Source organism: Culex quinquefasciatus, chromosome 2 (assembly GCF_015732765.1).
Source record: "Culex quinquefasciatus strain JHB chromosome 2, VPISU_Cqui_1.0_pri_paternal, whole genome shotgun sequence".
In the NCBI taxonomy this organism is placed as follows: domain Eukaryota; kingdom Metazoa; phylum Arthropoda; class Insecta; order Diptera; family Culicidae; genus Culex; species Culex quinquefasciatus.
In genome coordinates, this window is record NC_051862.1 from 2,291,605 (window position 1) to 2,305,066 (window position 13,462).

The 13,462-nt window shown below is 39.4% G+C and overlaps 4 protein-coding genes across 5 annotated transcripts in view; 1 reads left to right on the forward strand and 3 right to left on the reverse strand.

The window, feature by feature from the left end:
- The window catches only part of LOC6034535 (trichohyalin), a 41,545-nt gene extending 32,315 nt beyond the window's left edge, over positions 1-9,230 (reverse strand). The window contains exons 1-2 of one of the 2 annotated variants that reach the window (XM_038251634.1): positions 9,145-9,230; positions 5,811-6,327 (exon numbers count right to left, since the gene is read on the reverse strand). In XM_038251634.1, coding sequence (XP_038107562.1) covers positions 5,811-6,049 — 239 coding nt within the window. In that variant the 5' untranslated portion in view covers positions 6,050-6,327; positions 9,145-9,230. Of the gene's footprint in view, positions 1-5,810; positions 6,328-8,575 lie in introns of both variants that reach the window. The other variant, XM_038251633.1, reaches the window with a different exon arrangement.
- On the reverse strand, positions 3,142-4,465 carry LOC119766622 (toll-like receptor 6). Its single transcript, XM_038251635.1, has 2 exons — positions 4,396-4,465; positions 3,142-4,340 (listed from the first exon to the last, which is right to left on the reverse strand). Exons 1-2 carry the CDS (start codon positions 4,419-4,421, stop codon positions 3,143-3,145), a joined length of 1,224 nt encoding a protein of 407 aa, XP_038107563.1. The 5' UTR covers positions 4,422-4,465; the 3' UTR covers position 3,142.
- Positions 9,231-9,405: 175 nt separating the features above from the next.
- LOC6034530 lies at positions 9,406-10,913 on the reverse strand. The gene is made up of 2 exons (XM_001844778.2): positions 10,664-10,913; positions 9,406-10,611 (listed from the first exon to the last, which is right to left on the reverse strand). Exons 1-2 carry the CDS (start codon positions 10,752-10,754, stop codon positions 9,464-9,466), a joined length of 1,239 nt encoding a protein of 412 aa, XP_001844830.2. The 5' UTR covers positions 10,755-10,913; the 3' UTR covers positions 9,406-9,463.
- A 422-nt stretch (positions 10,914-11,335) lies between these two features.
- On the forward strand, positions 11,336-12,719 carry LOC6034529. Its single transcript, XM_001844777.2, has 2 exons — positions 11,336-11,465; positions 11,521-12,719. Exons 1-2 carry the CDS (start codon positions 11,381-11,383, stop codon positions 12,666-12,668), a joined length of 1,233 nt encoding a protein of 410 aa, XP_001844829.1. The 5' UTR covers positions 11,336-11,380; the 3' UTR covers positions 12,669-12,719.
- Positions 12,720-13,462: the final 743 nt, after the last annotated feature.

A 13,462-nucleotide genomic window follows, 5' to 3' on the forward strand; every position in this document is an offset into this window, starting at 1 on the left:
ATTTGTTCATCAAAATTTCGAGACTATGCACCTCCCAGCTTGAAAACCCAGAGGGCAACAAAACGTTTTTTTTGCTGTTTTTTTTTGTTATCGTCAAATCTGACTTTTTTTTTGAACTTATGATTGCAAAACAACTTAACTAGTGTAAAATAAATAAACACATTTTGCATTCAAATGTTGAGGCAATGGTTTGTTATTTACATTTTTTATTAAAAAATTTATTGGAAAAATCAGCAAATTTCACAACATTTTCATAAAAAGACCATATCAACCAAGATCTTAAAAGTAAAATTTTGCAGGAAATTTTGCTTGTTACCAAAATTTTTCTTTTTTTTTAATTGAACAAACATTTTAGAAAAAAGTCAAGTTTTTTTTTTGCTTTTTCCGATTTTTTTTTTTGAAAAGTTGCGTATTCTAAAATTTTCTGAAAATATAGAATGTCCCCAGAAAAATATTAAAAAAATTACTTTAGTACGTTTTATTTCAAATTTGATTTTACATTATAAATTAAAGTCAAGTGTTTTGAGCTTTTTTTAATTGCCCATCTGAAACTAAAAAAAAAAATCGTGTATCTTTTTTTGTGCAGTCCTCATTCAAAAAAAAATTTGATTTGAAAACTTTGCTTTACATTTTAAAAGGTCCTGCTATAAAAAATGTGCAAATACTAAACTTCAAGACAAATTTACAAAAATAAGCAAAAAATATTACAAAATGCTTCATAGTGTAATAGCTCCTTCACAAAATGTGATTTTCAAAATCAGCAAAATTATTTTTTCGTGTTTCATTTTTTGTGTATTCTTCATCCAAATCAACATCTTTGTCAAAGACAAAATCAAAAATATAAAAAAATATAATTTGAAAAACGAGCCTTGTTTTTTAAATGGCTTTAAACGTCTTCAAGAAATGTGAGGCTAATACTTAGCTTCACATTTCAAACCAAATTAAAAAAATAAGTAAGAAGTATCACAAAATGCTTCATAATATTTTACAGCTAAATATCAATGAATTTATATCAGGTTTTTACCTGATATTTTAAGTTTTTTTTTCCGATTTTGTGATCAACATTCAAAATTTGCCAAAAATCAAAAAGAGTTAATCAAAAATACAAAAATAAATGTTATACAATGTTCTTTAAATAAATAATTCAAATTTTCAGCAATATTGTTTATATTGCGCCCTGATTAAAGATTTAAGCAATTTTAGAAAATTAAGCTTCAAATACAACTATCATTGGCCTAATTTTATGATCAATTATTTAATTTTGGGCTTTTTTTGTCAAGTCATTCACCTAGTATTTCAAAATCATCATTGACTGGTTTGTTTTGACGTTTTTTTTGTCAACTAATCAATCAAGTAAAATAACATTCTTTTCTGATTCATTGACATTATTGTTTTGATATGAATTAGTATGTTTTTTTTAAATTCAATATTTTACATGTTTTATCTGATCATTATTTTGTATTTATTCAAGTTATACATTATACCGCGGAACTCAAATCCAGTTATAGTTAATCTGTGAACTAATCTTATTTAGAAAGTTTGCGATTCTGGCTTTTCCGTTCTGTTTTCCCATATCAATTGGCATGGTCTGGTTTTTGATTTGAACCGTGCACGTATCGCCAATGAATGGCGCCTGTCTACAAAACGTCGACTTATCTGCTACTGGAACGCAAACTCAATGAGTGGTGCATCATTTTAGTACGGGTTCGATTTGTGCACTTGAAATTTATGAAGATCTAGGGGCATAATGAACGCTTTCAAAAAGGTTTATTTGGTTTTATTAAATGAAAATATATTCTGTCATATTTTTAGACTTTTTGAAAAACTATAGAGCCAATTTCAGCAAATTTTGCAAACTTGACTGCCACCATCATCTTCATTGACGTCAATTATTGTAAGCTTCTTCCCACGATCCAGCTGGCTGGAGTGTATTTCGGTCTTCCCTTCTGCTACAAAATTTAACGCCGAACAAATCTCGCTAATAGAACTAAATAAATAAATCCGCACCGCAAACATTTAATCCTTGATTTTTCTTTTCATTCATTCCAATCTTCCAACAAATCGACTGCCGCAACGAAAATAAATTTACTCCGAATAGCTCGCCTGCAGATCGTGGCTTAGAGCGGGTTGAACTCCAGCACTCGTCAGCGAATTTACGACATTGACAGAGATATTCAGTAGAAATTGACCGTTTTTCGACCCCCATCTTCCGGGCCGGCGGCTTAATTAAAACCTTCCTCTCAGAGGTTTTCCGTTCAACACGTGCGAGTCGCAATGACGACAGCGGCGTGGGCGTATCGGATTTCCGTTTTTTCGACTCTCTAAATTAAAACGTCTCTAAATTAAAGCGGAAAAAAGAGCCAATAATTTTCCTCCTAATGGCGTCAGTGGAACAGATGACGATCATTACGCGGGACACCCCCGCCATCGAAGGAGGCGCATGCTATTTTTCGAAACTGCATATCGCGGTAGGCCAACACAGGTGGAAACACTACAGACGGACGACTAGGTTGTTGATCGTAGTTGGCCTGGCGTGACGTTTTTCACACCTTCGATGCTTGTTGTTGCAGTTCTGCGAACGGGGCCTGCTTCGATGGAAATGCAGCCGGATTTTTAGGGTTGAGCAAACATTTTGCCAGGGACGCGCTAGAAAATCTCAAGTGGTTCGGAAAATTGCATTTTAGCATCTTGAAATTTTCTCGGGATAAAGCGCAGATTGAAATTCCTTGTGCTTGAAATTTCTGCTTAATTGGGAAAGAATTTTTCTTTGTTGATCTGGTCGGAAAATGTGAAAAAAACGTTAGCAGAGAGGGAATAAACGGCGCGCCTGTACCTGTGTTTTAAAGCGAAGAAAAACAGAGGAAATTTGTTTTTCCTGCGGGTTTAAGCGAGTGTTTGCGGGAAAAATCGCTGTTGCTGCTGCTGTCGTCTTCGTCATTCGGATTGTCGTAAGAGAATGAGTGCAGAGGTATTTTTAACTGCGCTCGGACGTGCGTCGCACTATTTTTAATTGCCGGATAGGTTTGAGTGGTATCAGAGGAGGATTCAGGGGTGGATTTTTGTTAGTATTGAATGAAATACTGATTTTCTTTCAACAAAGAAACATTTATTATCCAGGAAGATTATGTAAAAACTTTGAAGTTTAATTAGATTCCAAAATTTTACGGATTTGGGCCAATTTTTGTTCAATACTTAGCCCTTGCTCAATTGTGTTACCTTCTTCAGATTCGATACCTTTTGCTTTCTGAAGATCATTTTGTTTTAAAACGAAACGATAAAATAAATCAGACAAGTTCTCTATCATAAGTTGTAACTGTGTATTTTTCAGTGCAGCTTCGTTTTCAATTTGCAGAATTTTGGATGAAATTTTATTACTTTCGTTCTGCACTTTGATCATTTTGTCCCTGATGTTTTGATTCACTGAAATGTTAAGCTTGCCAATTGCAGGAAAAATCTCTTTCTTCAAAATGCCATTGATTTTGAATGTTTCATATTCTAGCACTTCGTGCGGTACACTGGGCTTCATTTTATCGTTATTGGAAGTGCAATTTGTAGCTCTTAAGCTAGGAGTTGCCACTTTTCTGACAGATGCTTCCTTCAACATAAAGGCCTTCCAATCGCAATCGAGTGGATTATCGTTTAAATTAACTATTTCAAGCGCCGGAACGGATGTCAGCAGTGATAAAACGACAGAAAGTTTGTTGTCTTGTAAATCGATGTGCCTGAGTGAAGTTGCGTTCCAATGTTTGAAATTAACTTCCACTAATTGATTGCTGTGAATGAACAATGTTTCCAAACCTTCCAGATTTATTGTTTTATGAAGAAAACTATCAAACTCAATAATTTTGTTATGATTAAGATTTAGCAATCGAAGTTTCCTCATGCCACTTAGTTCGTCTAAATTCACGTAAAGTATTTGGTTGTGACGAAGATCCAGTACTTCAAGATTTTCCAAACATCTGAGCTTTTCCGGAAGCTTTTTGTAGCTTGCGTATCGAATCTCCAACTCCTGCAGATTATTTTCAGCTGTCGTATCAACTTCAACGGTAACATTTTTGTTGTACAGCAGAGATATCCTTCTAAACTGTGGCAAAATCTGAAACACATTCAGATCAACACTGATCAAGCTGATATTCACTGCTCCGTTCAACTGCTGCAGCATCTCAGCCGTCATTGTTCCAATTTGAGATCTCTCGAATTGAATGCTCGTGTAATTGGAATATTTCGACAGCTTCTGGACATCGGCTTTGTTTCGAATATTTATGTCGAATATTTTCAAAACACCATTTTTGAACTTTACTGTTTCAGCGTGGCAGCTTCCAATAATCAGAAGAAGTATTCTAAAACAAATCAAAGTTTAACTTGCAATAAAAAAGAGCATTGTACGTTTCTTACATGAAGTTAAAACAAATCTTTCCCATTTTTAGAGCCGATCTCGCCAACTTCTCACCACGAACACTGACCAGTAACTGGAGCTGTTTGGCGAGATGCATCCAATATGGGCAAGTTTTCCGAGTCAATTAATTTACCCAACTTTTACCGGTTTTTACCGGGTGGAACTCGAATCCCCGTCCAAACAAACGATTTGTTGATCGACGTTTTCAATTTACCTTTCGATCGACCGATGCTGAATGCAAAGCAATTGAGTTGAGTTCAGTAAACTCCTTGGAATGAGTATCATCGAATCATTTTTTTACAGATTATATGGAATTTGTAGAATTTTGAAGTATTTTAAATCATTTTTTTTATTTTGATTAATAGGATTGAGTTATTTGGTTTAAACTTCATGGGTTTAAAAAGTAATAATTCCAACAAAAATTAATATATTTTTTTAAATTGTAGGAATAACCAAGGAAAAATCAGAAAAAAATATTCAAAAAACTGTTTTTTTATTTAACTTTTTGTTCTGAATGTTAAATGTAAAAAAGATAATTTTATTAGTTCTAAGGGACAGAATTTGGCAGCTTTCAGAAAGGCTAGTGCAAAATGCTTTAATCATTATGACAATTGAACAACAATAAAAAAATGAAAAAATAGCCCTATAAAAAAAGATTTTTGCTTCCAGATTTTCCGGAATTTTTTAAAGGGAAGAAGACAAAAACTTGAAATTAAACATCCATTGGCATACTTGATGGTGTAAAATATCGTTCCAGAGTTCCAGTTTTATTGAATGTTTTTCACTAAAACAACGGTACAAATTGTTTAAAAATGATTTTTTAGATCCAAAATCATGATTTCGACTCTAGTGATAATTTTCTACATTTTTTATATTCATGATGAAGGAAACGTACTTATTTCAATAATATCCTCTTACCTAAAAACATAAAAATCAATGATTTTTTTTTTCTGAATTTATTGTTTTATTTTATAATTTTTTACTACGCCTTTTTTTCATGTGAAGATGTCGCGTACTAATTTGTTATGTCAGATGATAATTTTTTTAAGTTCATTCATTTAAATTTTTAAAAATATATCCTAACATTCTCAAAGATCAAAAAGCATCTTATTTGTGAAATAAAAATTAAGGCTTGTTAGGTGTCTTACACTTTTTTTCTAAAATTTTAATTTTTGCGATAAAATATTATAATATATTTGATTTTTGAAAAAAAATCTGGAATCAAAAATTTCATCACTGTCACTGTTTTACGTCTAAATATGGTTTAGTTTTAATTGTGAAATGAAAAGAATTTTAGATTGATACACGTACTGAAGAACATTTAACATGGCATAACAAATGTTCATAAACCGTTTATTTAAATTGAAACGAAACTTATGTAGTTTTATTTACGTAAAACAGTCATCCTACTCACCAGTACTGAAAAAAGTTGTCCAGCGCGTGGTTCTGCACGCTGAGCGGGTCGGTAATTTTCAGATCCGGAAACTGGGCCACCATCATTTCCGGCGTGAGCAACGCCGACGGCGAGCGGTCCGTTTCGGTTTCGGTTTCGTCCGCGATGCCGCTGTCGTCCTCGGTATCGCTCGTATCGTGGTCCGTGTCCTCGGGCAGATGTGCCAAGAAGCGCGGAATTTGCTCGTTGAAGAAGTTCATTTTGTTGCTTGTTTATTCGTTCCCCTTGATGCACAATTTTTTTTTTCTGAGAACCTTTTGCTGCGACAGACACACCACTCACCACCACTATCGGTAATTTTGTTCACTTGTCGACCCACTTTTTTTTTGTACTCCCTTGTTTTGGCACTAATTTATGTAATTGAGCAACGCGCTTTTTACCCCTCACGCTTTTATCACACAGTCACATGGTACTAAATCTCACTAAAACTGGTTCGGATCGTGCGCTGTCGATTTCAATTAGTCACGCCAAAAATCACCTGCAATATTTCGGAATGCTCGTTCAAGACTAAAAAAATTCACGACATCCCAGCATGGAGGCCGCGCGCGCTCTCGGCACCCCAATCGATACACAATAGATGAGTTTGCTAAGTGGTAGTGACCACACCACACTGCTGATGACGTGTCACGTGAGATGGTGGAAAATCGCCGAAATTTGCGCGAGTTTCCCGCGCTAACTCAGTGTCATTAACGTCGCTCCGCGGAGGCGGCTTACAGGAAAACACCGGCTGACGTGGTAGGCGTTGGAAAATCGCTTCCGGAAGCGAATGGCCCACTACAAATTTAATGCGGCGCCAGCAATGTTAATGATCACAGTGACCCTCGACCGTCGTGAAGCGCAAAATCGGAACTTGACTGTACCTCCCACCCCATTTAGCAACCAATATTGGCAAACGCATGAAAAACAAACAAAGTCGTGATTTTCACGTCAATTGGAGAAGCCGACCACAAAGAAAATCTTTTGAGTTTCTCCGCAAAAGAAAGAAAAAACAACATTAAGTTTTCAAAAATAAACCCAGTAACCTTGGGGGGCGGCTGCTGTCAGTTGGGGCAGCAAATTTGCCAGCACAACCGCGCTTATCTCATTGATATATTCTGGTTGGCTGGATGGACGCACTGTCACTTTAGGAAAGGAGCCGATGTCGGTCGCTTGTGTGAGGGATTTTATCTTTGAGTGGCTTTCCGTCAAATTTGCTCGCGCTGACGGACGATGATGGACTCTTTGGGATTTTTTTCAGAGTTTGCGGTTTCGATAGAAGTAGCCGTGGTTTGCCGGTTAAATTTTGCGGGGACTACTTTGCTATGTTAGTACGAATGACCTAGATATTTGCGATTTGAGAACTTAACTTAACTTTAACAAACTTAATTTTAAAAAACTTCATGTTCAAGCAAAACTGCTCAACTGCTCTACAGTTAAGCAATTCTCGTTGAAATCGGCCGATTTCGCGCATTTTGTTTTTTTTTTTGTATTTTACTGTGACTATGACTATGCTCAAACTATGACCAAAGAATCCATTTCGTGGCATTGGTTTACCCATTGTAAACAATTGTACAAAAATGATGCGTAATTATTCGAATCTGTATATTTTGAAGAAATTTTCTGATCGGTTTGATGTCTTCGGCAAAGTTGTAGGTATTGATGAGAACTATTCAGTCAGAAAAAAGAAGAATCTCGAAAAAGCATAGTTTCTCAAAATCCTAATTTTTCAATTTTTGACATTTTTGACAAAAAATCGCAATTTTTGAGCCATATGGAAACATGGACAAAAACTTTGCCGTTGAGTTAATTTTTTGAAAAATGTGTTTATAAAAAGGATAGAAATGAAGTAAAAAAAATTGGAGCTTAATTTCTAATCTTCCAAAAAAAAAAAAAAAACCCTTCGTTTTCCTAATTACAGAGTGGATTTGTTTATTCTCTAAGTTTAGTTTTTTTTAAATGTCCTCTAATTTGAATGTTTGCTTATTCGAACGAGTTATAATTAAAAACACTCAAACGTCAAAATTGAATTGTCAAACTAATGTTCAAATTTCGACGTTTTCCGAGAACGTGGTTTCATTTTTTGCATTCTTTTTAGTGGATTCGGATTCGTTAATTTGAATACAGTTCCATTCAAATCAAAAAATCCGCTCTGCATCGAGAATTTTTTTTTCACAGAAAAAAAGACGAATTTTGTTAATACGAAGATATTTTGGAAACTAATTATTGTAAAATATCTTAACTGGTGTATAATGCATTTTTTAAAACTTGTTATAGCCTATTATTTTAAAGTTCATACTTTTTTTTATATTTGTTGCCCCCTCTCTCGACTTTAGTCAAAGCGTAATGGACGTGATGTAATATAATTGTGTAATAATTTCTCAGAGAAAATATAATTATAAAATGCACAAGAATTCAGAGACATATTCTTTTTTCGTCAGTGAATGAAACCCAAGAATTCTCCATAAGTCATGTAAAAAGCGATGACCTTTTGGTTAAAGTCAACTCAATGAAAGAACATGTGAAGAGAGATTTAAAAAATTACACTTCTGACAAACCTCACTTTTTAGCAAAAAATAATCAGTAAAATTAAAAGGTTATTTATAAACAAATATGAGGTTTACATTTCATGTTGATTTTTTCAGAGGATTTTTGAAAAATAATTTCGCAGAATGGACTCAATAGAATCACAATCAACATAATCGACCGTTGCTTGCTGGATTAATCTCAATAAATATTTCGATGCCTACTTTGTTACAGGTATCTCGTATTGCTTTCCACTCTTGCTAGTAGAATCACTTCAGTTGGTCTTGAAGTGTATTAAGTAATTTAGCACTCGTAATTACATAAGTCGCACTGTTTGTTCGCCTGTTTGTTTGGCAATCAGCACGAGTTGAACAGCTGTTTTTACTGCACTTTCTAGCGTTTTTACCGCACTTTCCTTCGGCGTGATTGGTTCGGCTCAGGCAAAAAGGACAACTGTCAAGTGGCTCTTGTGTGGTCACTTGTTTCCACTTGAGTTTTCCCTTCAACAACACTCAAATTTGCACTGTATCACGTTTCGAACACTCGAAGTCGGTGGTCATCGCTCCCTACAGTCGTAACTCCAGGCACTTCCGGGATTCGCGGTCAACAAACGCACCCACGATTAAGTAACAACCTTTCCCAGACTGTCACTGCACTGCGGAACGGCCGCCAACCGACACTTTACTGCCCCAGTCCCAGAAACTCCCGAATCTGCGCCGGAATTTTGCGCTTCGACGCACGTTGCGATGCTTTCTTCTTCTCACTACTGGCGTGGCTAATCGAAGAAACACACTTAATTGGTTTTAAAAATAAATCGCTAATCGAACGCCGAACCCGAAACCCGGCTTTTAATTTTGGCCCAAATCGTCTCGACGAGCCGTTAACCACCGACCGACTACCAGTGCCGTTGGCCAAAGTGGCTTAACCGCAGCCGTCGTGGCCGCAGGATTAAGGGACGAAAAGAAAAAAAATGTTCGTGCAGTGCGATTTAACGCGCGTCACGACATAATTGTCTAGTAGTGCAAGGTGGTTTGCCAACAAAAACGCGGTTGAGTTCAGTGCGGTACATTCTTTTGGGGTTGAAACAGAACAGAAATTTTTATTTATTTATCTTAGATGAGTAAATTGGGAACGTCCAGCTCTGGCAGGTGGCCAATTTTCCTGAGAAATTCGTTGACTTCGCAAGCGTAGGAGAATCCACGTCGCAGGTTGAACCTGTCCCAGTTGATCCAGCTGACCTTGTCGCCAATGTCTTCGCAGAACATGTATTCGTTGCGGATTTGGTCCATTGAAGTTATGTGGACATCGTTGACTCCGATTAGCACAATTCCAGCTTTGTTTTGCTCGTCGTGAAGAATCTTGTAGTAGATTTTTGGCGCCGGTAGCCGTTGAACGCCGTTGCGATCGAAGTCCAGGAAGATTGGCTGCTGGTCTCCGTTGACATCGGTCTGCGTATGGGCACCGTAAGTTCCTCCATAAACAGTCACCCGAATGTTACGTGCCGCGACAAAGTTCCGTGTGCTGTCCTCGATCTTTAGCCAGTTCCCATCGTTGAAGTTCTGCCACTGCGGAGCGGCGTTCAAGAACCAGAAAGTGGCGTTCTGATGGGTGGCGTAGATAAAATCTGCCCGTGCAGCGATGTGACCTCTGGCCATGTAAACTCCATTGCTGGTGTCCCCCACGATATCATCGGCGAGTGTCTGTGAGTTCAGAATCTCAGCGATCGTTTGCCGTTGACGAACGATCGTGTACAGTGTGTTGACGTTGACCCCTGGGTAGAATTCTCCCTGGTACCAGGAAGGTCGTGCAACTCCCTGCTGGTATCCAGCGTGAGCCCGACGGAACTCGTGCTTGACCCAGTGATTTTCAAAGGATTCGCTATTGTGACAGATGTCCATGATCTTGGGGAAGCGCGTTCCCAATTCAAACCCGATCTCGATGATCGTGGCACCTTGATTACATGCCTCGTTAGTATCGCGTGCTGAACTGTACCAGTTTCGTGTGCACGAGAATTCCTGGAACTGATACATGGTGCTGTCGTAGTTGAACGTTTGATCAAACACACACGATACGATGATTGTGTTTTTGGCGGGTGCCAGGTTGAATCCGTTGTCACAGGCGAGCTCAACCGTTTCTCCAGCATTCAGCTGGAGAAGACGATTGTTCGAGGTCGGATAGCGAAACTGATCCGTGCCTGTATGAAGGATCAGTGGTTGCGGGATCGGCAGCTGATTGTTGATGTTGAGCGAGCATGTTGGAGCTGGAACAGTCTTGTAAGTACTATGAACAGGTATGATCACGATTCCACCTACCAAACCTAACCGATCTCGTCTCTTGCAGGAGCAGATCTCTCCCTTCAACGGCGAACACCAACCCAAGAACAACGCACAGGAAAGTCTTCATTGTTGAACTGCAGGCGGCAGCGATACGGACATCGTCTTATATCTTCCCGAGACCATGGGTACATCTGATTGATTGTCCGATTACAAAAAAGACATCACGAGCCCCCTTTTGATAGCTCCCTTATCAAGCAAGTCAGTAGCGCACTCGGACGGAAATATCCTTCAGACGGAAACCGCACGAGACACCGACATGCTTCGCGTCTGGTATCGGTCGTTTGAGGCTCTCCTTTAATTATCGCTAATGTTTTCGTCCAGAGCTATCCGAAGTGTCGATCTGGTGCTGATAAGCCGCGGTACAACGATGTGACGGTAGTACATGTCTGCAGGAGTTCGCCGGGACAACTACGTATTAAGCCGATAAGATTTGTTGAGCTTGGTCGAGATTTAGTCCCTTTGGGTCTAATCTAGGGTTCTTCCCTGGTGGATTCTTCGATTGAATGCAACCATCAATCGTTTCACTGTAACACTATTTTCCGACAGCCAATTGTCAAGTTGGAAAGTCCTACTGGCACTGTCCGAGGTATCTCGGTGACGTCCACAATGATTGATAACGAATTGTTTGACCACCTGTATAAAAGAGGCTCCCCAGCGAGGTCTTCATTGCTCAGTTGATTTTGAAGCGATACGATGAAGGTAGTACTAGCGGTGGCACTTGCTCTCGTGGTGGCCATTGAGGCCAGGGAGATTCCCAAACAGGATATAATTCCGTTCGGTAAGTTAGAAGTTTTGCGATATCCAGCCAATTAGTAACAATCTCGATCTTCTAGCACCGGCGTGCACGATCAACATTAACACTCAACTGCCGCGACCCCAGCCACTGATATTGATCCCAGGCACGGATCAGTTCCGGTACCCACAGTCAAACGATCGCATGCTCAACCTGAATGCCGGAGAATCGCTGGAGTTGGCCTGTGAAACCGGATTCAACGTGTCACCGGCGAAAAACTCGATCGTCGTGTCGTGCGTCTCCGATCGAACCTTCAGCTATGACGGTGCTAACTTCCAGCTGAACGAATTCTCTTGCAATGAAAACTGGTTCAGCACTGCTCGGCGAACCAACGTTCCCTGTGAACAGGGAGCAACGATCGTCGAGGTTGGATTCGACATGGGAAATCGTTTCCCCAAGATCATGGACATCTGCCACAACTATCGAACGTTCGAGAACCACTGGATCAAGCACGAGTTCCATGTAGCGCACGACGGTTTCCAGCAGGGAGTTCCACGTCCGGACTGGCATCAGGGAGATTTCCAGCAGGGAATCAACGTCAACCTGCTGTACACGGTCAACCGTCAACGAACGACGCTGGCTCAGATCCTGGGCTCTCAAGCTATTGCAAACGAGTTGGTGATCGACGCTACCAGTGGGATCTTCATGGCTCGTGGTCACATTGCTGCACGTGCTGACTTCATCTACGGAACGCAACAGAACGCTACCTTCTGGTTCTTGAACGCCGCTCCGCAGTGGCAAAACTTCAACGATGGTAACTGGCTGCGGATCGAGGATAGTGCTCGCAGCTTCGTCGCATCTCGCAACCTCCACGTAACGGTGTACGGTGGAACTTACGGAGTGCACACGCAGACCGATGCCAACGGTGACCAGCAGCCGATCTACCTGGACTTTGACCCGAACGGTATTCAGCGTCTTCCTTCGCCTAAAATCTACTACAAAATCCTTCACGATGAGCAAAATAAGGCTGGAATTGTGCTGATTGGTGTCAACGATATTCACATTACGTCGATGGAGCGAATCCGCAACGAATACATGTTCTGCGAAGACATTGGTGACAAGGTTAGCTGGGTCAACTGGGATCGGTTCAACTTGGGGCTGGGATTCTCCTATGCCTGTGAAGTGAACGAGTTCCTGAGGAAGATTGGACACCTGCCCCATCTGGACATTCCAAACCTGTTGATCTAGAATCATGTTTTACTTATTTTGGGAGTATTAAAGTCTCTTTGTGCATTTAAATAATCTAGTATGCTTAGACATCTAGTCACCGTTGAGTACACGTTATCGTTGATGAATGGCCTACTTGCTTGCGTTTTCTCAAAACGGTAACGCTACGTTAGTTCGAGTGTATAAAATAAGGCGCAATAGGGAGAAAAGCTCAGCATCGAACCCCATAGAGTTATCTACGTGCGCATGTATTGCGTGTACGTACACGAAAAAAAGTGAGGTTAAATTTTGTACCGGCCAGCAAAACAAATGGTGTGCTAGTGTGTGTGAGATCAGGCTTAGATAGCTCTATGTAATGCCGTAGAATAAACTTAATTGTAAAATTTAAGATGATTTCTATTCCATTTTTTAATTTTTGCTTTGATTCTGTTTTCGAATTCTTCAATTTTCCAAATTTTCTTTCAAAAACGCATTTTAAAATAACGCGTCATTTTTGCCTTCTTGAACACTCTTCGCGTTAGCAATCCTTTCACGTGTATTAGTGCCGCGCACGTGTTTCCCCCACATTTCGCTGTTTATTTTGGTCCACACTTTGCCTCCACACTCATTCATAACAATGCACGTGTGCACACGGTGTGTCAACAAACGGGTGGAGGGATGGAAACAAAGCATGCTGTGACATTGTATGCTGCGACGGCATGTGGAACGGGTTTTATGCTGGCTTGCTGCGAACTCACGCAAACTGGTGAAGCAAATAAATTTGGGACGTTTTTTCGGTAGTTTGTGTAAAGTAATTTGCATAGCACAGTGAGAAA

What these genes read in the sequence shown, in the direction of transcription:
- LOC119766622 (XM_038251635.1), bottom strand. Translation starts at nt 4,421, where the DNA reads ATGGGAAAGATTTGTTTTAACTTCAT. An exon ending in AAGATTTGTTTTAACTTCAT is followed by an intron (nt 4,341 to 4,395) that starts GTAAGAAACGTA and finishes GATTTGTTTTAG; the next exon opens with AATACTTCTTCTGATTATTG.
- LOC6034529 (XM_001844777.2), top strand. Translation starts at nt 11,381, where the DNA reads ATGAAGGTAGTACTAGCGGTGGCACTTGCTCTCGTGGTGGCCATTGAG. An exon ending in ACAGGATATAATTCCGTTCG is followed by an intron (nt 11,466 to 11,520) that starts GTAAGTTAGAAG and finishes TCGATCTTCTAG; the next exon opens with CACCGGCGTGCACGATCAAC.
- LOC6034530 (XM_001844778.2), bottom strand. Translation starts at nt 10,754, where the DNA reads ATGAAGACTTTCCTGTGCGTTGTTCTTGGGTTGGTGTTCGCCGTTGAA. An exon ending in GACGAGATCGGTTAGGTTTG is followed by an intron (nt 10,612 to 10,663) that starts GTAGGTGGAATC and finishes AGACTGTTCCAG; the next exon opens with CTCCAACATGCTCGCTCAAC.